Raw genomic sequence first — 18,760 nt, 5'->3', positions numbered from 1 at the left:
TCTGTAATACTTTGCTTTCTTGAGCGGAAGAAGTAGCTTTGGAAGGACACTCCTTGGGGGGCCAGGGCTGAGGGTGTCCTCGTTGGAGGGCAAGGACCCTGCTTTAGAAGAGGAGAGGGTATTTCCCATAAGGCTCTTGGCCAGAGCCAGCAGGGCAAAGCGGTTCAAGGCTCGTGTCAGAAGCCTCCCTGTCGGGGGTGGGTTCCCCGTTCCTGGCATGCAGCCCCGGGGCCCTGGCTGCCAGCTTCCGCTTGGGCTGGCAAACAGGCTCTGAGCTGGCCAGGCATGATGCGTTAGGGTGACAGGGCTGCTTAGGGGCCTCACTTGGGAGGGCTTGGGCCCTGCCAGCTTGTCTGTCCCCGGCAGGTTGCTTGGTCTGGCCACGAGTGCTAGGTGCCATAGGCTGGGGTCACCCTCTCTGCTGGACACTGACTTACCTGGTTAGCCCAGGGTCCGCGGTCCCACCCTTCCCTGAACATGAGTGGTTGGAGGGATGTCCCCAGCAGAGCGGGGGGTTGCGGGGGCAGGCTGCCGGTTAAATTTAGCGTGTGGGCCGGGGCGGCTGCCCAGGGTCCACTCGCCACCACAGCTGCCACTTGGGCCCTGCTGCCAGGGGGCGGGCAGAGGCGGGCTCCGCCTGAGCCTGGGCCCGTATCAGCCAGCGCTCCTGCCTGGGGGCCAGAGAGGCCTGCGCTCTGGGAGGCAGCGGTGGCCGAGGAGCAGGAGGCACGAGGTGAGAGGCCAGCTGCCTGGGCTCCGGTTTCCTCTCCCGCCCGCGGGAGCTGAGGGGCTGGCGCGCCACAGGCCTGTCCAGCTCCGCTGAGAGGGCGCTCCCTGACCCTCGGCGTGGGGTTGGAGCCTGGGGCTGGGCAGGCCACATGGGGCCTATCGCTCCCTGCAGGGCCTGCAGAGGTGGGCCCCGAGGCTTATCACAGCTCCCTTCCCACTCTTTGCACCAATCAGGAGCCTCAGGGAGGGGGCGCTTAGGTCACCTTGCCCCTGGTGCAGCCCCAAGGGCAGCTCCAGGCGGTGCAGCCCCAAGGGCAGCTCCAGGCTGGTACGTGTTTGGCAAAAGGGCAGGACAGCAGCCCAGAGCTGCAGAGGTGTCCCGAGGGCCCTGCGAAGGCCCGGAGCTGCCCAGCACCCCCACTCCCAGCACCCCAGCTCAGAGACTCCAGCCTTGCAGCACCGATGGGGGACCAAGCTCCAGACACAGGCTCTTGCTGGCCTAGGCCTGGCCCCAGCGCAGGAGGGCCTCGCTCCCCTCCCCCAACAGCCCCAAGATGCCTGAGGCCTGGCTCAGTTACCCGGGAGACAGGCCTGCTCTGCTGGCCGGGAGCAAAGATGGGGGGTCCGAGAGGGCTGGGCCTCGGCCGAGCCCTACTGGGGTAACTATGCTGAGGTCCTGGGCCTTAGTCCCGCTCGCTTGGGGGCCCAGCCCTCCCAGCTCTGTGGACCCCTCAGGGCGCTCACCCCCTCCCTGCCCGCAGGCCTGGTCCCACAGAGCTGCTGGCACCTTCTGCCTGTCCCTGCCCCATGTGGGTCTCCTGTCCCCTGTCCTGGGGACGCTGGGCGGGCACCGGGCCTCACCCCAAGCCCCGCCTGCCTTCTCACCCACTCTCTGTGGCTCCCAGGGCAGATCTGTGCCCAGGTGGGCGGGGCCTGGCAGTCCGGCTCCTTCAGCCTCTTCTGTCCTCTCAGTGGGGCCAGCAGGCTGCAGCCAAGAGGGCGCCCCTTCCCAGGCTCCCCCTTCCCAGCCCTGGCCCATCGAGCCTGGACCGGCTGACCTCACCCCTGCTTCTGGATCCTGCTGCCTCCTGAGCCTCCTTCCTGCCCATCTGAGCAGAGTCATGGCCTTGAGGGCAGGTGAGCACAGCCAGGAGGCAGCAAATGGGCTGAAGGAGAAGGTGCTGACACTGGACTCCATGAATCCTTATGTCCGGAGGGTGGAGTATGCGGTGCGAGGCCCCATCGTTCAGCGGGCACTGGAGCTGGAGCAGGAGCTGCGCCAGGTATGGTCCTGCCCTCCGGGCCTGGCGAGAGGACCCCAGGCGGTACACCCTACCCCCCAGCCCCCAACCTCCCGGGCCTGGCAAGAGGGGCCCAGGCTGGTCCCCCAACCCCTGCCCGCCCCCGGGGCCTGGTGAGAGGGCCCCTGTCTGGTCCCACGTGCCCCGCCCCCACCTCCTTAGGAGACAAGGCCTGTGGGAGTGATAAGCTCCCCCATCACTGCGCTCCCCGCCTCTCTCCAGGGCGTAAAGAAGCCCTTCACCGAGGTCATCCGCGCCAACATCGGGGACGCACAGGCCATGGGGCAGATCCCTATCACCTTCCCGCGCCAGGTGAGGCTCAGCACTGCCCTGCACCCTCCCCGCATCAGCCCGTGGACCCTGGCCTCAGCACTCACTCCTCCCAGGTCCTGGCCCTCTGCGTCCATCCCGATCTCCTGAACAGCCCCGACTTCCCCGACGACGCCAAGAGGAGGGCGGAGCGCATCTTGCAGGCGTGTGGGGGCCACAGCCTGGGTGAGCGCCAGAACCCGCCCAAGCCTGGGGGAGGGGTGGTGAGCAGGAGCTGGAGGGAGGCTGTCCCGGGAGAGGGGTGGGCCCGCTGGAAGGGGGGCGGGTCTCCTCCGAGGGCAGCGAGGGGACCTCACTTGTCCCACCCCGGCCGTCCTGCCCCGTTCCCCGCTCAGGGGCCTACAGCATCAGCGCTGGCGTCCAGATGATCCGTGAGGATGTGGCGCGGTACATCGAGCGGCGCGATGGAGGCATTCCTGCCGACCCCAATAACATCTTTCTGTCCACGGGGGCCAGCGATGCCATTGTGGTAGGCCGGGGCCAGTGCGGGAAGCCACCGTGGCTCCTAGTGCGCAGCCGGGAGGGTCTGCCAACCCCACCTCCCATCCCGCCCGCAGACGGTGCTGAAGTTGCTGGTAACCGGCGAGGGTCGCACGCGCACGGGCGTGCTTATCCCTATCCCTCAGTATCCACTCTACTCCGCCGCGCTGGCCGAGTTCAACGCGGTGCAGGTGGACTACTACCTGGACGAGGAGCGTGCCTGGGCGCTCGATGTGGCCGAGCTGCGGCGCGCACTGCGCCAGGCGCGTGACCACTGCCGCCCCCGCGCGCTCTGCGTCATCAACCCCGGGAACCCCACCGGTGCGCGTCCCCACCCGTCCCCGCCCCGCCGCCCCGGCCCGAACAGGCACCCCTGTCCACCGCGCCTGGGTCAGCCTTTCCCTCCGCCCGCCGCCCTGCGCAGAGCAGAGCGCCCCTTCGGCTGACCCCGGACCTGTCGCACCCCTGCGCCCCAGGGCAGGTGCAGACCCGCGAGTGCATCGAGGACGTGATCCGCTTCGCCTATGAGGAGAAGCTTTTCCTATTGGCCGATGAGGTGCTGGCTGGGCGCCCGCGGGGAGGGGGCGGCGGGCGGCGACGCGCGCCCAGGTGACGTGGCCCGCTGTCTCCCGGCCACCCATCCAGGTGTACCAAGACAACGTGTATGCCGAGAGCTCGCAGTTCCACTCGTTCAAGAAGGTGCTCACGGAGATGGGGCCGCCGTACGCGGCGCAACAGGAGCTCGCCTCCTTCCACTCGATCTCCAAGGGCTACATGGGCGAGTGCGTGCGGGCTGGGCGGGCGGAGCCCAGAACCTGGGCGACGGCCGGGCTCTCGTCGCCGCCAGGCTGGCCCCTCCTTGCCAGCCCTGCCTCGACGCCTGTCTTCGCCTCACAGGTGCGGCTTCCGCGGCGGCTACGTGGAGGTGGTGAATATGGACGCTGCGGTGAAGCAGCAGATGCAGAAGCTGCGGAGCGTGCGGCTGTGCCCACCCACCCCGGGCCAGGTCCTGCTCGACGTGGCTGTCAGCCCGCCGGCGCCCTCAGACCCCTCCTTCCCGCGGTTCCAGGCGGTGAGTGGGCGGGGCCACGGGCGTAGGGGCGCCTGCGCCCCGGCCTGGCTTGACCAACCCTACCCCCTCGGCAGCAGGAGAGGAGGGCGGTGCTGGCCGAGCTGGCTGCCAAGGCCAAGCTCACGGAGCAGGTCTTCAACGAAGCTCCCGGCATCCGCTGCAATCCGGTGCAGGGCGCCATGTATTCGTTCCCGCGCGTGCAGCTGCCCCCGCGTGCGGTGCAGCGCGCTCAGGTCCGAAGTAAGGACGGGCAGGCCGGGCAGGGCCCGCGGGGCCGGGGACGTCCTCCCTGAGCGTCCCCTCCCGTCCTCCTCCCGAACCCCCAGGAGCTGGGCCTGGCTCCCGACATGTTCTTCTGCCTGCGCCTCCTAGAGGAGACTGGCATCTGCGTGGTGCCTGGGAGTGGCTTTGGACAACGGGAAGGCACCTACCACTTTCGGTGAGGCCCTGCTTGCTCAGCCCCTCCCCTCGACCCCCACCGCATTGGCTTACTTTTCCCCCCCTTTCAGGATGACTATTCTGCCCCCCATGGAGAAGCTACGGCCCCTGCTGGAGAAGCTGAGCCAGTTCCATGCGAAGTTCACCCGCGAGTACTCCTGAGGACTCGTCAGAGGCCAGGGCCGGCCAGTAGGGACGACCTCCGACTGAGGGCACTCTGCCCTGGGGCCTCTGGACTTGCTCCTGCTGGCCGTGTGGCCGAGCCCCTGCCCCTCCGCAGGCCCTAATAAAGCAATGGGCTGGTCGGGCTGCTTGGAGGCTGCGTGCACACCCATGTGCACCTTCACAGTCTTGTCCACTCCTGACTGCCTGTCTGTCTGGGTTCTGTGCAGGCCTGGGGGCCAGGGGGGATGGTCAAGGAGGGCTTCCTGAGGAGCAGACATTCTTACAGGATGGAGTTGGCTGGATGGGAACTGGCAGAGTTGGCAGAGGGAAACCAAGCAACCGTGAGAGGGCAAGGAGGGTGCCTTGGTTCTCCAAACGGGGCAGGTGACAGCGGTTCTGCTGCTTTTGACAGCTTCAGGAGGAGCGATGTCGGCTAAGGAATGGGGGGAGGAAGGGCACATGGGTCACAGCCTTTGTCATGCTGTGTGTGGAGTGTGTGACATCCACGTGCAAATGCAGTCCTTGGGCTGGAAAACAGAGAGGAGGCCCCCTCAGAGCTGGGGCAGGTTTAGGACCCCAGCCCTCAAGGATGAGCACCTACTGTCACTGTTGTGGGTCCTCTGTGGTGGGCACTTTAGTCCCCATTTCACAGAAGAAGAAACCTGCCCCCGCCCCCCCCCCCCCCAAATGCCTAGAAATGACAGGAAACTTACTCCACGTGGCCTTGGCAGCTGACCAAGGGTCTTGGCTAAAGTGCCTATGAGTTGGTTTAAGGGTTGGGTGGCTTCAGAGATCCACAGGCATGGGGAGACTACTGGCCAAGCTCCGAACTCAGCTCTGGAGGGGGTTCTTAGCCACAGTGCAAGCTTCACTCGCTCCCCTGGGCCTCAGGTGTCCTCAGGCATCAGCACAGCTTTGGGCCGAAGAGGCTGTGTGAGACCCTGCGCTCAGGCTCGGGTTTCCCCTTGCGGGGCGGGGACTGCCTCCTCGCTGAGGCCAGCTGGAGCCTAGACAGGCTCTCGAGGCCTCCTGACTGGACACGAGGGCCTTCGGGGCAGCAGCCGGATGAGTCCCTGGGATGAACAGGGCTCGGGCCTTTCTCACGACCCTCTTCAGCCACCGGTTGCAGAGGGCGCTGAGACCACGACCTCAGGGAGCTAAGGGGCACCGGAGCCAAGGAAGCAGCAGTGGAGGCTTGAGAGGACAGCTGTTCTGTGGGGCTGTAGGCGACCCAGCGAAAGCCCCCGTGGGACATCTGCGGCACTTCCGGAGGCTGAGTGGCGTCTGGGAGCGGATCAGACGGCCGGGGAGGGCCCTGGATGGGTCCCAGTTTCCGACGTTCGAAGCCAGTCGGCCACCAGGGGCGCGCGCGGGCTGTCGGCGCTCTAGCCCGCCCGCGTTCTCTATGGCCGCCTTATTTCCGGGCTGCGCTGTGGCGCGCGAGGGCTACCCAGCCCAGCAGTCGAGACGTCCAGCTCTTCGGGGGCCTGAGCCCGCGGGACCCGAAGGCGTGTTCGCGGATGTCAGCTTGGCCACCCCTGACCCAGCCCCAGTCATGCCGCTGTGTCACCCCTAACCCCATCGCGACTGGACGGACCGGACCCCCCTGGGAACCTCCCTGCCCCTGCTGAGTGGGACCCCTCATCCCGCCCCAGTCTGGCCCTGAAAGCAGCCCCCGCCCCAGGGCCGCGCCCTCTGGCCATGGCCATGCTCGGGAAGCTGCTGCCCCTAGCTGGTCTCTACCTGGTGCAGGGCCTGCCCTACGGCCTGCAGTCAGGCCTGCTGCCCGTGCTGCTGCGCGCCCGCGGCCTTTCCCTGACGCGCGTGGGGCTGGCCAAGGCACTGTACGCGCCGTGGCTGTTCAAGCTCGTTTGGGCCCCGCTGGTAGACAAGTGGGGCTCCTCAAGGGGCTGGCTGGCGCTCAGCACGGCTGCCCTGGGCCTGCTGTGCGGGCTGCTGGCAACCCTGCCTCCTGCCGGCCCTGGTGGGGCCGCGCTGCCTGTCCCGGTGGCGGCGCTGCTCCTGCTGCTGAATCTGGCTGCGGCCGTGCAGGACGTGGCCCTGGACATGCTGGCCGTGCGGCTCCTGGAGCCAGCCGAGCTGGGGCCCGGCAACACCGTGCAGGTGGTTGCTTACAAGCTGGGGGCCGCGCTGGCCAGCGGCGGGCTGCTGGCTCTCCTGCCCGCGCTCTCCTGGACGCTGCTCTTCCTGCTCCTGGCCGCCACCTACTGGCTGGCTGCGGCCGCGGCCTGGGTGGCGCCTGCCCTGCGACAGCTGCCTGTACCCCCGCCCTCAGCGCACCCCCGCCCCAGCCTGCGCCTTCAGCAGGACTTGCTGGCCGTGCCTGGGACCCTGTGGACAGCGGGCTTCGTGCTCACCTACAAACTGGGTAAGTCAGGCAGTAGCACAGGTGGGTCCCCAGAAACTGGCGCAGGACTGCCTTCCCTCTGTGGGGTCTGATCTGAAGGCTGGAGCCCACCCTGACTGTGGCTGGGCCTTGTCTCCTATCCTGCAGGTCTAGCCCCAGTGACACCCCTTCAGGCCTCTCTGAGCTGCTTTGTGCTGACCCTGAATTTGGCCAAAGCCTAGCCTCATCTGTCTGCTGGCGTTTGTGGCCCAGCAGAGGCAGGGCTGGGGGAGCGTGACTGAGGCCGAGGTGAAGCAGGGCAGGCTGCCCCTACTGACTTTCTCTCCACAGGTGAGCAGGGTGCCAGCGGCCTGTTCCCACTGCTCTTGCTGGACGGTGGCATCTCCACTGCAGAGCTGGGGCTGTGGAACGGTGTGGGTGCTGTGCTCTGCTCCATTGCCGGCTCATCCCTGGGTGGGGTCCTGCTGGCCAGGTGTTGGTGAGCCCCCCTCAGCGTGCCCTGCCCACCTGCTCCCCTCTCCTTCCCTGTGCCCTCTGACCTGCTGTCTCCCCCTCAGGCAGCCACTGCCCCTCCTGAGGTCAGTGCTTTGGTTCCGTCTTGGGGGCCTGGCCTACCAGACTGCCCTGCTCTTTCAGCTGAACAGCCCCAGAACCAACCCTGTCCCTGGCACAGTCCTGAGAGGTGAGGGGTGGGCCACAGGGGGGAGGAGCCTGGGGTCCTGGGCCCTGCTGACCCACACCCTCCCAGGGGCAACCCTGCTGAGCCTGTGTCTGCAGCACCTCCTGGGGGGCTTGGTCACAACCACCACCTTCACCATGATGATGCGCTGCAGTCAGCTGGCACCCAGTGCCCTGCAGGTGAGAAACATGGCTGCAACATCGGGGACTGTGGGCCTGGAGTCCAAGGAGGTCCTGACATGACATTCTCCGTCCACCCTGCAGGCCACACACTACAGTCTCCTGGCCACTCTGGAGCTGCTGGGGAAGCTGCTGGTGGGCACGCTGGCAGGAGCCCTGGCTGATAGCCTGGGGCCACGCCTCTGCTTCTCTCTCTTCTTAGCTCTCTCAGCCACCCCCATGCTGTACCTGGGCTTTGCGCCCAGTGCCCTGGCCTGAGCTGAAAGGCAGAACATCAATAAAGTGGAGTGTGCTTCTGGGATAAGTACTGTGCAGTCATCCCCAGACTATGGGGTTCCCAGTGGAAGGAAGGATCCTAAAAACAACTCATGCAACTTTTATTCTGCACTTTGGGGCCTCTCTGCCCCCGTGCTCCTGGTGGTGGCCTGTGTTCAGGGTGGTGGGCCACTGTCCTGATCAACTGCATCCCCCTCCATCTTTACCCTGAGGACCCACTACACCTGACACCCCCACGCTGTGGCCTTGCAGCCCCACTTAGGCCCCTGTCTGGGACACGGGGGCACTGGGTGCTCTGCAGCAGGGTGGTCAGCGGCCCCACAGCAGGAGCTCCTGTGTGGCCAGGTGCATGAGGGCAGGGAAGCTCAGGTGCAGGTACTTCCTCCAGAAGCGCCGGTCCCGCCCAAACACCTGGGCCGGATAGCAGGGACTCCCTGGAGGGGGAGGAGACGAGGCTGAGGACTCCGGGCCAGATGTGCCCCCAGCCCCCACCTCCCTCAGGGCTAGGCCTCCCAGGTCCGCACCGATGCCATAGAAGACGCGGGCCACAGCCCTGCCTGAGAACCGCTGCTCTGGCCAGGAGGACAGGAGCTGGCGGATGTCCCGGCGGATCTGGTCTTCCCAGTCCTGGAGCTGTGGGGGGGACAAGTCAGGCCAGCCCAGCTTCCCCTGCTCGCTCTTCTGCACAGCTCAGTGTTGCGCACGGGCTTGTCATGGTGCCAGCAAGAGGCGGGTATGTGCCTGCAGACGGCGCATCCTCTGCAGCCACCCCTCTAGGCCCTGACACTCACCCTGTCCTGTCCCAGCTCGGGGTCATCCTCTGTCTCCAGGCCCCCTGGCTGTTCTGACTCTTCTTCAAAGTAGTGACTAAGCAAGGCCTTGAGCCTGCTGCTGCGCTCCCAGGCGGGCTGCTCCAGGCATGGCCCGCAGCTGGGGAAGGCCACGCTGTGGAGGGGAGAGCCTGTCAGAGGGGCCTGCCTAGGGGAAGGGTGGGGTGGCCCACGGCCTGCCCACCTCCACGTGCACCTGTGAAAAGCCCGGAAAGTGTGGTGCAGGTTGGCCAGGGCCTCTCGCTCTCGGGCCTGCACACGGCTGTGCAGGAAGTCGCAAATCTGGTCCCTCTCCTGGGCCGTCAGGTCCCCTGGGCTGTGCAGGCGGAAGGCCGTCTCCCTGAACTCCACCAGCACCCCAGTGCCCTGGGGCACACCTGCCAGATAGGATGTCAAAAACTGGCCAAGGGGTGGAGAGCGGGTGGCAAGCGGGGCTGGGGGTGGGCGCACCTGTCCCGGGCTCTGGGTCCCACTGCAGCTGGAGGAGAGCTCGCCGCACAGGGCCCAGCTCCCAGCCCGTAGAGTCCGCCAGCTCAACCAGATCCAACTCCACAGAACTGCATCCCTGCTTCGTGTCGGGGTGCTGCTGGGCCAAGCACAGAGCCAGTGGGGGGCACCTATGCCAGGGGAGTGGCATGTGATTGGCAGCCCTGTACTCTGTCCCAGTAGAAAGCTCGGGTGGGATGTGTGCTCACCTGCGGGCCAGGGCCTGGAGCTGGGTGGGGCCCCCAGGCCAGCGCAGGTGGCAGCGGGCATAGGTGGGTGCCAGCAGCTTCAGCCAGCGCCGTGGGTGCAGCTCCAGGTAGCACAGCAGCGTCTCAATGGCTGTGGGCAGAGCAGAGCTCACTCGGGGTCTGTGGGAACCCCCACCCCCGCCGCGCACACCCCTGTTCCTCACCCTCCTCCGGCATGTCCAGGGCCTGAACGGTTGGCTGCACTGGGAGCACCCGCTCATGGCCTGGGCACCGGGGTGTGTGGGGGACGCTGGGCTGGCCAGAATCCTGGGCACTCGCAGCTACAGGGGCCCCGGCCAAGTGCCCTTCCTCGCTCCTGCTGCCCTCCTGCTCTGGGGGCTGCCGGGCACAAGCACAGGGAGGGAACACACGCTGCACCAGCCTCTTCACAGCAAAGAAATCCACGGCGTTGGCGTGCACGTGTCTGCGTAGCTCCCGCAGGTCCTGGCCCTGGGGCAGAGTGGCGTGAACATGGGGCACAGCCCCGGGCGGGGATGGGGGAACTGCGGGGGGTGGGGTGGGCACCCACCTGGGGCCGGAGGAAGAGGTGGCAGTGTGCCGGCTGCCCGTCACGCCCTGCACGACCCACTGCCTGCACGTAGGTCTCAAAGCTGGGGGGCAGCCCCAGGTGCAACACCGCCCGCACGTCCGGCCGGTCCAGCCCCATCCCGAAGGCCACCGTGGCCACCACCATGCGCAGCCGGCCCTCCATGAAGGCCCGCTGCACCCGCCGCCGCTCTCGGCTGCACAGGCCAGCATGGTAGGCCTCGGCCACGGCCTCCAGCGCTCGGCCTACAGAGAAGACACAGGGCAGTCAGGTGGGGTGCGTGCTCGGGGTGCGTCTGCGGGCACAGGCCTGCCTCCACCTCACCGTGGGGCCCCGGATCCTGGGCATCACACAGGCAGGTGCGCAGCAGGGCGGCGACACGCTCTGTGTCCTCTCGCCTGTGGCAGTAGATGATGACGGAGCCCAGAGCCCGGAAACGGTCACTCCGCAGCAGTGTCACCAGCGCCTGTGGGGACGAGGGTCACTGCAGAGACCTGGGAGGCAAGGCCGCTGCCAGGCCCACGCACGTACGCTTACCTGGTCCGGGTCCCTGTCCGAGGACACGGAGAGGTGCAGGTTGTCAGGAATGGTAGCTGGCCCTCTGAGCACGGACTCCTCGGTCACGCCCAGGTGCCAGGCCACGTCGAGGGCAGTGCTGCGTGTGGCCGTGGCTGTAAGGCCCAGGAAGCAGTGGACGCCCATCTGGTCCCGCAGCGTCTGTGAGGGGGGTGGTGAGCCAGCCGTCCCCTCCCTGCCCCTCTGCACACTGCCCCACCCGCCCAGGCTCACCTGACAGACACGCAAGTAACAAGGCCGGAAGTTGTGGGACCACTGAGAGAGGCAGTGGGCCTCATCGAGGCAGGCAAAGGCGACCGGCGGCAGCTGAGAGAGGAGGGTGCTGGCCCCGGCCCCGACCAGTGCCTCTGGGGACAGCATCAGCACCTGCACGCGGGCCGCACGAGCCTGAGGAGGCCTGCTGGTCAGCAGCGGCACCCAGCTCCACCCGCTGCTCCGCCCGTCTGGCCCTGGGAGGCCCCCTCACCTTCTGCAGGGCAGAGTCCCTCTGCTTCTTGGTCATCCCTGAGTGAATGCAGGCCCCCTTCAAGCCGGGGGGCAGGCCAGAGAGCTGCAGGTACAGGAGCGCAGCCTGTTCCACGGCCCTGGCCCTTTCCCAAAGGCCTTCCAGCGTGGTTTCACCTGACAACTACTGCTGGCTCCCCTCCAGGCCCTTTGGGGAGGAGAGGCCAGAGCCGCCCGTGGACCTTGACTGAGGCGCACTGGGGACGGGTCCCATTGGGGCTGCTCCTACCAAGCTGCTCCTCTGGTGGGTGGGACTAGGTCTAAGCAGCCGTGTCCCTGTGCCTTTGGGCCACTGCCGACTGTGGACAGAGTGGAAAGGGCCTGATAACTTGCAGCTCTGGGGTGGGGGTGGGGCAAGAAACAGCAGCCCAAGTGAGTCGGCAGAGCCATGGATACCAGTCCTTGCTTTTGACGTGTGTCCGTGGGCCCTGTCCACCTACCTGGTCATCCATGAGTGACGTGAGAGGAGAGATGACCAGGGTGAGGCAGGGGCTTCGCCGGAAGTAGAGCAGCGCTGGGAGCTGGTAGCACAGGGACTTGCCAGCCCCCGTGGGCAGCACCAGCAGGGTGGACATGCCTGGTATGATCCAGAGTCAAGACAGCCATCCTGAAGCCTGGCCCCAGCCCCGCCACACTCCTGCCCACCAACTCACCAGACAGGACCCGCATGACCACACGCTCCTGCCCGGGGTAGAAGGCGTGGTGCCCCAGTTGCTCCAGGGCCTGAAACACCTCAGCCGGTGTGTCTGTGGACACAGGTGTCAAGTCAGCTTGGCGCCGACTCGTCTTAACCCTTCCGTCCAGGCCTGAGCTGTTAGGCATGTGCTGACCTGCCACCTGACCCGAGGGCCCCGGTGGGTAGAGTGGAGGCACGGAAAGAGGTGGACAGGGCATTCTGGACACAGACTGCCCCGTGGGCACCAGCAGCTCAGGTGCCCCAGGCTCAGCGTCTTCTTCACCTGCTGAGAACAGATGAACAGCATAGGCGCCCTGGGCGGGTATGGCATCATACTACCAAGAAAGCAACTTGCTACAGCCTCTCCTCCAACTCTTCACTCACCAGAGACTTGGCAGCAGGCCGCACCTGTCCTCAGGGATGCTTCCTGTAAGGTGGGCTGGGTCTGTGCACCATCTGCAACCTTGACATCCTTCTGAGGGACCAGGAGAGGTTCTGGACCAGAAGCAGGGAGTTAGTAGGGCCTCTGCTTGAGCCAGAATTGCCTCCCCAAAGAGCACGACACCCCTGTAAGCAGGCTGGCGTCCAGGTCAGAGGCCTTACCGGGCTGAGGGCATCGGGACGCCCATTGGCTGAGCTGCCCATGCTGGGAGCAAGAATCCTGGGCTGGGGCTCTGGGCTGACCACCCCCAAAACACTCCCCTTTTTTCTGCCACTTCTGCTTCCATGCCTGGTTGGGGACACAAAGAAGGGTCACAGGGCAAGCAGCAGGACAGGTGAGGGGAGCACCCGGTACCACCTCCTCACCTGCTTGCGAAGGAGTCTGCCCCGCAGGGCCCGGCCCCGCACATAGCGTCGCTGCTTCATGTTGAGCCGCACATAGTTCCCCCTGTCCTGGATGGCAGATCTGGAAGAAACGCACAGGTCGGCAGTGCCCACAGCCCTCCCCACACTGGCTCAACTGAGGGCAGCCCTGCTGGGAGGTTAGAGCAGTGATACCTGGAGGCTGGGGTCCTGCCTGGGGGCTGTGCCTTCACAGGCTGATCTGGACAGTCTTCTGCAGGCCCTGCAGCCCCAGCTCCCTCAGGCAGGGGTCCTGCTTGGTCAGTGCCCTGCTGGGTCTGTGCAAGCCTTCCCTCCAACTCCCCACTCTGTCTCCGCTTCTTGCCTTGACGGTCAACAGGCTGACACTTCCCTGCACTGACAGCAGCTGCTGGTAGGGCTGGAGCCTCTGGGTCCTGCAAAGGCACCTCAGGACCAGCGCTGGGGCTAAGGAGAGACTCAACAACTGGAGTCAGAAGCTGTGAATCCTCTGCACCCAGGCCAGGCTGGCAGGTCCTGGGAACCTCCAGAAAATCTGGGGTCCTGTTGTGACACCGCTGCAGCCAATCAGGGTCGAGGGAGCCCAGTCGCAGGCTCAGGGATGCCCTCAGCTGCTGGAGCCGGCCTGGCCTCAGCTGGGGCCTGGGAGGCTGAGGGAGCACTTCATTGACATTTTCTGGAGAGATGGGGGCAGCTGCTGTGCCTGATGGCTCCGGTGAAGGGATCTTGGAGGAGGATCTTTGTGCAAGCCGGGGTATCCGGCCCAGGGTTGACCTAGCCTGGGAGGGAGACAAGCAAGCAGGAACTCAGGCCCTTGGGGTGCTACAGACTCATACGTGCTGGAGGCCCACCTGTAACAGCTGGGTAAGGTGAGAAGCAAAAGGTTGGGATGTAAAGGAAGCTGAAGGTAGAGGCTGACTTGGAGCTCCTCTGTGGAGCTGTGCTGGCTGTGTGTGCACAGGTGAGCATGAGACTACCCGTGAGAGACTTGACAGGGATGGGCATCTGGTAATTCTGCCTGGGGCCACCTGCAGCTCTGGACCCAGGATGGATGCACTGTCTGCCGGGCCCTCACCCCTCACCTGCAGACTGCCCTTTAGGTTGGCCTTAAGCCTCTTCCCATAATCCTGCGCAGACTCCTGAGGGCTCCACCTTGAGGGAGGATGGGGACTCTGGGTAGCAGCCCGATTCAAGTGGTGCCCCCAGCAACTGGGCTCCAACATCTGCAGGAGACAGTGGAGAGACCTAAACCACGAAGAAGCTGGTGTGTGGCGAGGAACAGAGATGTCTCCACCCCCCGAGAAACCCGAGGAGGGGCTGTCCTTCCTCCACCCTCTTACACTTCCCCCTCTGCCCCCCGCTCCCACCGAGCTCTGTGCCCCACGGAGGTGGGGTCACGACTCCTCCCGGCTCCGGCATACAGGCTGTTGACCCAGAGGTTGGGATGTCGAGCTCAGGTACCTGCTCGGCCGCCACGGGAAGCGACTGCCCCGAGCCGTGAGGCTCGACGCCACCGGCCTGGCCCAGAGCTTTCTTCAGGGAGCGGTACTCTCGGTACAGCGCTGAGAGCGGGGTCGGGGGATCGGAGTTGAGGACTCAGGATTCCCCCGGGAGGGGGCGTGGAGGCCTCCCGCCCCCGGCCCACGGCTTTGGCCACTCCCTCCGCCCCGCGCCCGCGGGCTCACCGCGGGTCTCCTCGGGCGCCGCTTCCACGTCTTCCTGTAAAGGGAACGCGTCAGGCGGATGCCGCGCCCTCAGCTCCCCGCCCACGGGCAGCCCGCACCTTGCCCGGCCGCCGCCCGCTCTGCCGCCGAAATGCGCGCTCCCACGCCTGCAGCAGCTCCCGCACGTCCCGCAGCCGCTCCATGGTCACCGGAAGCTTGGCGCCCGGCGAATCTCCCGCCTAGAGGGCGAAGACGGCCACCAGCCAATGGGGACGCTCGGCAGCGTTGGAGGCGTAACACCGCGGGGGCCCCTGGGCTGGGGCAGCCAATCCACGGGGCCCCGCTGTGGCAACCAATAAGGTGCGTTTACGTCATCGCGGCGCGCGACGGCGCAGGCGGAACGCGACGTACGGCGAGGCGGGGCCGGCGGCGGTGGCGGCGGCTTGGGTCCGGTTGAGCGCGGGCTGCCTGCTGGGGACCGAGCACGGCGGCTTGCGGCGCTTTCTCTGCCTGGCCGCACAAGGAGGGTGCGGTCACTCGGGGCGGCGTCGCACCGGGGGCGGGGGCGGGGGCGGGGGCGGAAGCCCGGGCGGGGCAGCTGAAGGAAGGGGAAGACCCGAGTAGGGTGCCGGGCTGAGCGGCCTCGGGTCCTGGGGGACGACGCTCCGTCTTCGAGAGGCAGGCCTCGCCGGAGAGACGGAGGGCGTCGAATTGACGGGCTCCCGCCGCTGAAGGCCCGGAGGAGCCGTGCGGGGGCGTCTAAAGGGAAACGCTGGAGCCGTGGGCCGGTGGGAGGGGACGGTGGCCACCACGCCGAGACTCCTCCCATAGTGACCACACTGGCTGCTTTGATTTTCTCTCGTGACAGGTGATCGGTTGGTCTGTCCTCTCACAGCGAGGTATGAATCGTCCTCGCGAGATTTATCCTCAGGCAGAGCGAGACCGAGGGTTGACGTCCCGGGCTTCTCAGGAACCAGCGCCTTAAGGACTTGTGTATGAGGTCCGCAAGAGCTGGGGCTCTGGGGCCAGTCTGCCACCCTTCCCAAGCTCGTTACCCGGGACCTTTGTCTGGCAAGGCCTAGGTCTTAGTTTCCTACCATTTTCAGGAAAGTGGCCTGAAGGCAGTTTTGAGGATGAGGTGCCTGGCACACAGTAAATCAGTAGCAGAGCTGTCATGCAGATACCTTGTGGTCTCAGGCATCTCTTTTGTGCTCCTTGTCAGCTTGGATATACCATTGACAGCCGCCTCTACCTATCTCAGGAGAGGTCCCTAGTTTGGGGTCTTTGAATCCCATGGGTTTGATACTTGTCCTCTTAATATGGTTTTCCAGGGAAGAGAGACATTTACACAGATGGCAAGGACACCGATGGGTTAGGTATTCTTTTTTCTGTAAATCTCCAGGGGTCTCCATGTCTGACAGTGCTCCTGGAAGATAGTACATGTTGAGGGCTTGGGTTACTCTAGTTCTTCAGACTCAGAGTTCACTGGGTTCTGGTTCGTTGTACTTGTCCTGCTGTTTATTAAACTGTATCTATAGTTTCAACTCCTCTTTGCTGTGCTGTGCAGAATCCAAGGGCAGCCTGCAGGAGCTTGTGAGGCGGCTGAGAGAGGGTGCTGTGATGCACCTTCCAGCCCCTGGGATTATCTCATCCCTCTAGTGCTTGGCCAGGGGTGGGAGGATGGCGGGTGGGGGTTGGCTTTTTCCTATATTTAAGAAGGGGAGGATCTCTTGATAAGTGGCTTTGTGATTTGGAAGGTCTGAAAAACAGATGGTGTGCCCTGCAGAGCAGCAGCCATCAAAAGCACACCGACACGGGCTGGTCATCTCTGGAGCCGTGCTGTTTACATGCTGCTTGGTGGCTTTGTCTCCCTAGAGAGGCCCCTCTGCTTCTCGGGGGCCAGGATGGGGGTGGCCTTGTTCTCCTTTCTCCTTTTTTCAGCCTATTGCGAAGTATCTAGCACTTGCTCGTCAGAGCCATGGTTCTTTGCTCTGTGCCAAGCACCAGGCTGAGCTTTCCCACTACCAGCATGGAGGGGGTGGGGCTGGAGTCTGTCCTCCCCACTGAAGGGCACTTCCCTGCAGGTGACCTCCTGCCTGGCCTAGCGCCATGCACACCCTCGTGTTCCTGAGCACACGGCAGGTGCTCCAGTGCCAGTCAGCTGCCTGCCAGGCCCTGCCCCTGCTGCCGAGAGAGCTCTTCCCCTTGCTGTTCAAAGTGGCCTTCATGGACAAGAAGACTGTAGTGCTGCGTGAGCTGGTACACACTTGGCCTTTCCCGCTGCTCAGCTTCCAGCAGCTGCTGCAGGAGTGTGCCCACTGCAGCCGGGCCCTGCTGCAGGAGCGGCCCAGCACAGAGAGCATGCAAGCTGTGATCCTGGGCCTGACTGCCCGGCTCCACACCCCGGAGACTGAGCCTGGCACGCAGCCCCTCTGCAGGTATGGGCTCACTGGAGGGACCTTCAGGCCTGGTGGGGGGATGCAGAGTGGGTCTCCCCAAGAGGTTCCAGGCTGGTACAAGAGCTCAGTGCAGAAATAGGCATGTTGCTTCTGTCCCAAGGTGGCTGGGAGTGGGTGTGGGCTCTGTCCCCTTGTCTCCTGCCTCAGCCCACCCATGCTCCCAGGAAGCATACGCTGCGGGTGCTGGATATGACGGGCCTCCTGGATGACGGCGTGGAGCAGGACCCTGGCACCATGAGCATGTGGGATTGCACGGCAGCTGTGGCCCGCACGTGCATCGAACAGCAGCAGGGCAGGACTGCAGAGCCTGGCCAGGCCCCTGTTCCTGTGGAGGTGCGTGTGGACCTGCGGGTGAACCGGGCTTCCTATGCGTTCTTGCGGGAGGCACTCCGCAGCAGTGTAGGCAGCCCACTGCGGCTCTGCTGTCGGGACCTGCGGGCTGAGGACCTGCCCATGCGCAATACAGTGGCCCTGCTGCAGCTTCTGGATGCAGGCTGCCTGCGCCGCGTGGACTTGCGCTTCAACAACTTGGGCCTGCGCGGCCTGTCCGTCATCATCCCACACGTGGCCCGCTTCCAGCACCTGGCTAGCCTGCGGCTGCACTATGTGCATGGGGACTCTCGACAGCCCTCTGTGGACGGTGAGGATAACTTCCGCTACTTTCTGGCCCAGATGGGCCGCTTCACCTGTCTGCGGGAGCTCAGCATGGGCTCCTCTCTCCTCTCAGGGCGGCTGGACCAGCTGCTCAGGTGAGTGGACTCTGCTATGGCCCCGCCTCTCCCTTCCCCTCCAGCAGGCCCTCCCCTGGCTCTGACTATTTGTGACCCCTTGTGTTTCCCCCCACCCCAGCACCCTGCAGAGCCCCCTGGAGAGCCTGGAGCTAGCCTTCTGTGCCCTGCTGCCTGAGGACCTGCGTTTTCTGGCACGGAGCTCCCATGCTGTCCACCTCAAGAAGTTGGACCTGAGTGGCAACGACCTGTCTGGGAGCCAGCTGGAGCCCTTCCAGGGTCTGTTGCAGGCAGCAGCAGCCACACTGTTGCACCTCGAGCTGACCGAGTGCCAGCTTGCCGATACCCAGCTGCTAGCCACACTGCCTGTGCTGACTCGTTGTGCCAGCCTCCGCTACCTCGGCCTCTACGGCAACCCACTGTCTGTGGCAGGGCTCAGGGAGCTACTGCGGGACTCGGTGGTGCAGGCTGAGCTGCGCACAGTGGTGCACCCTTTCCCTGTGGACTGCTACGAGGGCCTGCCTTGGCCACCGCCTGCCTCTGTCCTCCTGGAAGCCTCCATCAATGAGGAGAAGTTTGCCCGTGTAGAGGCCGAGTTGCACCAGTTGCTACTGGCCTCAGGCCGTGCGCACGTGCTCTGGACCACAGACATCTACGGGCGCCTGGCTGCAGACTACTTCAGCCTGTGACCTCCAAGCTCTGGGTGAGAGACTGTCCGGGGGTCCAGGGCTGCTGGAGACCCCTTGCCCCTTGGGTAGGCAGAGCCTATCCTGGAACCCTGTGGAGGCTTGACACAATGGCAGTGGCCTCTGATTTCTTTGCTCCAGGGCTTGCCTTGAGCCTCCCCATGCTTTCTGCAGCACCGTGTGCAGTTTGTCCTGCGTCTGCTCCCCTGGCTGGCTGACCATCTGTGGGCCCGAGGGCTGGATTCCAGGCCTACATGGCTCTGCTTGGTTTGGCTGCACTTAGCTGCCCTTCAGTGTCCTGGGGTCTTCAAGCTGAGAGATGTTTTCCTCTAGGCCCTCCCCAAGAGCAGATTGCTCTGGGTTGGAAGTTGGGACAGGGGCCTACTTCACTGAGGGTTGGGATCCTAGGCACTCTGGGGCCGCTTACCTCTTCTGGGTTTTGGTGCCAGAGGGTGTCTTAAAGGTACAAACGTGCAGTGTGCTTAGAACTTAAATCTGTGACTTTTTTCTGTCCTCA

General features: G+C 65.1%; 4 protein-coding genes across 18 annotated transcripts; 3 read left to right on the top strand and 1 right to left on the bottom strand.

Annotated features, from left to right (window-relative positions):
* The first annotated feature begins 10 nt into the window (after nt 1-10).
* On the top strand, nt 11-4,715 carry GPT (glutamic--pyruvic transaminase). 7 transcript variants are annotated; one of them, XM_019973571.2, is made up of 11 exons: nt 11-2,012; nt 2,253-2,342; nt 2,417-2,525; nt 2,696-2,829; nt 2,918-3,161; nt 3,317-3,396; nt 3,486-3,622; nt 3,738-3,912; nt 3,990-4,145; nt 4,239-4,351; nt 4,422-4,715. In XM_019973571.2, exons 1-11 carry the CDS (start codon nt 1,284-1,286, stop codon nt 4,510-4,512), a joined length of 2,058 nt encoding a protein of 685 aa, XP_019829130.2. In that variant the 5' UTR covers nt 11-1,283; the 3' UTR covers nt 4,513-4,715. The 7 variants fall into 7 exon arrangements, with proteins under 7 accessions (XP_019829130.2, XP_070658315.1, XP_019829129.2 ...); XM_070802214.1 differs by having other exon boundaries at nt 3,990-4,152; XM_019973570.2 differs by having other exon boundaries at nt 3,987-4,145.
* Nucleotides 4,716-5,203: 488 nt separating this feature from the next.
* On the top strand, nt 5,204-8,045 carry MFSD3 (major facilitator superfamily domain containing 3). Of its 4 annotated transcripts, none has more exons than XM_019973639.2 (5): nt 5,206-6,904; nt 7,214-7,357; nt 7,445-7,565; nt 7,632-7,741; nt 7,826-8,045. In XM_019973639.2, exons 1-5 carry the CDS (start codon nt 6,217-6,219, stop codon nt 7,903-7,905), a joined length of 1,143 nt encoding a protein of 380 aa, XP_019829198.2. In that variant the 5' UTR covers nt 5,206-6,216; the 3' UTR covers nt 7,906-8,045. The 4 variants fall into 4 exon arrangements, with proteins under 4 accessions (XP_019829199.2, XP_019829198.2, XP_070658329.1 ...); XM_019973638.2 differs by having other exon boundaries at nt 5,211-6,904; nt 7,214-7,361; nt 7,441-7,565; XM_019973640.2 differs by lacking the exon at nt 7,445-7,565 and having other exon boundaries at nt 5,204-6,904; nt 7,214-7,361.
* Nucleotides 8,046-8,101: 56 nt separating this feature from the next.
* On the bottom strand, nt 8,102-14,780 carry RECQL4 (RecQ like helicase 4). The gene is made up of 23 exons (XM_070802240.1): nt 14,490-14,780; nt 14,392-14,425; nt 14,168-14,268; nt 13,789-13,929; nt 12,884-13,485; nt 12,692-12,791; nt 12,488-12,614; nt 12,269-12,379; nt 12,039-12,170; nt 11,862-11,954; nt 11,649-11,785; nt 11,171-11,254; nt 10,918-11,091; nt 10,666-10,845; nt 10,453-10,594; nt 10,111-10,373; nt 9,746-10,031; nt 9,543-9,672; nt 9,298-9,464; nt 9,044-9,224; nt 8,809-8,962; nt 8,542-8,650; nt 8,102-8,451 (listed from the first exon to the last, which is right to left on the bottom strand). The coding sequence occupies exons 1-23, from the start codon at nt 14,571-14,573 to the stop codon at nt 8,327-8,329; spliced, it is 3,657 nt and encodes a 1,218-aa protein (XP_070658341.1). The 5' UTR covers nt 14,574-14,780; the 3' UTR covers nt 8,102-8,326.
* On the top strand, nt 14,777-18,737 carry LRRC14 (leucine rich repeat containing 14). 6 transcript variants are annotated; one of them, XM_070802226.1, is made up of 5 exons: nt 14,777-14,897; nt 15,239-15,269; nt 16,455-16,808; nt 16,994-17,578; nt 17,679-18,737. In XM_070802226.1, exons 3-5 carry the CDS (start codon nt 16,480-16,482, stop codon nt 18,244-18,246), a joined length of 1,482 nt encoding a protein of 493 aa, XP_070658327.1. In that variant the 5' UTR covers nt 14,777-14,897; nt 15,239-15,269; nt 16,455-16,479; the 3' UTR covers nt 18,247-18,737. The 6 variants fall into 6 exon arrangements, with proteins under 6 accessions (XP_070658327.1, XP_019829183.2, XP_019829187.2 ...); XM_019973624.2 differs by having other exon boundaries at nt 15,239-15,370; XM_019973628.2 differs by lacking the exon at nt 15,239-15,269 and having other exon boundaries at nt 14,788-14,897.
* The last annotated feature ends 23 nt before the right edge of the window (nt 18,738-18,760 follow it).

This window comes from Bos indicus, chromosome 14, assembly GCF_029378745.1.
Source record: "Bos indicus isolate NIAB-ARS_2022 breed Sahiwal x Tharparkar chromosome 14, NIAB-ARS_B.indTharparkar_mat_pri_1.0, whole genome shotgun sequence".
In the NCBI taxonomy this organism is placed as follows: domain Eukaryota; kingdom Metazoa; phylum Chordata; class Mammalia; order Artiodactyla; family Bovidae; genus Bos; species Bos indicus.
Note: the sequence above shows the minus strand (reverse complement) of the source record. Positions and strands in the feature narration are given on the sequence as shown.

What these genes read in the sequence shown, in the direction of transcription:
- GPT (XM_070802213.1), top strand. Translation starts at nt 1,284, where the DNA reads ATGCCTGAGGCCTGGCTCAGTTACCCGGGAGACAGGCCTGCTCTGCTG. An exon ending in GGGCCAGCGATGCCATTGTG is followed by an intron (nt 2,830 to 2,917) that starts GTAGGCCGGGGC and finishes TCCCGCCCGCAG; the next exon opens with ACGGTGCTGAAGTTGCTGGT. An exon ending in CCTTCCCGCGGTTCCAGGCG is followed by an intron (nt 3,913 to 3,986) that starts GTGAGTGGGCGG and finishes CCCCCTCGGCAG; the next exon opens with CAGGAGAGGAGGGCGGTGCT.
- MFSD3 (XM_070802228.1), top strand. Translation starts at nt 6,217, where the DNA reads ATGGCCATGCTCGGGAAGCTGCTGCCCCTAGCTGGTCTCTACCTGGTG. An exon ending in GTCCTGCTGGCCAGGTGTTG is followed by an intron (nt 7,362 to 7,440) that starts GTGAGCCCCCCT and finishes TCTCCCCCTCAG; the next exon opens with GCAGCCACTGCCCCTCCTGA. An exon ending in TGGCACCCAGTGCCCTGCAG is followed by an intron (nt 7,742 to 7,825) that starts GTGAGAAACATG and finishes TCCACCCTGCAG; the next exon opens with GCCACACACTACAGTCTCCT.
- LRRC14 (XM_070802226.1), top strand. Translation starts at nt 16,480, where the DNA reads ATGCACACCCTCGTGTTCCTGAGCACACGGCAGGTGCTCCAGTGCCAG. An exon ending in GGCACGCAGCCCCTCTGCAG is followed by an intron (nt 16,809 to 16,993) that starts GTATGGGCTCAC and finishes CCATGCTCCCAG; the next exon opens with GAAGCATACGCTGCGGGTGC. An exon ending in CGGCTGGACCAGCTGCTCAG is followed by an intron (nt 17,579 to 17,678) that starts GTGAGTGGACTC and finishes CCCCCACCCCAG; the next exon opens with CACCCTGCAGAGCCCCCTGG.
- RECQL4 (XM_070802240.1), bottom strand. Translation starts at nt 14,573, where the DNA reads ATGGAGCGGCTGCGGGACGTGCGGGAGCTGCTGCAGGCGTGGGAGCGC. An exon ending in CCTGGACATGCCGGAGGAGG is followed by an intron (nt 9,673 to 9,745) that starts GTGAGGAACAGG and finishes CTCTGCCCACAG; the next exon opens with CCATTGAGACGCTGCTGTGC. An exon ending in CCGCGTCTTCTATGGCATCG is followed by an intron (nt 8,452 to 8,541) that starts GTGCGGACCTGG and finishes CTCCCCCTCCAG; the next exon opens with GGAGTCCCTGCTATCCGGCC.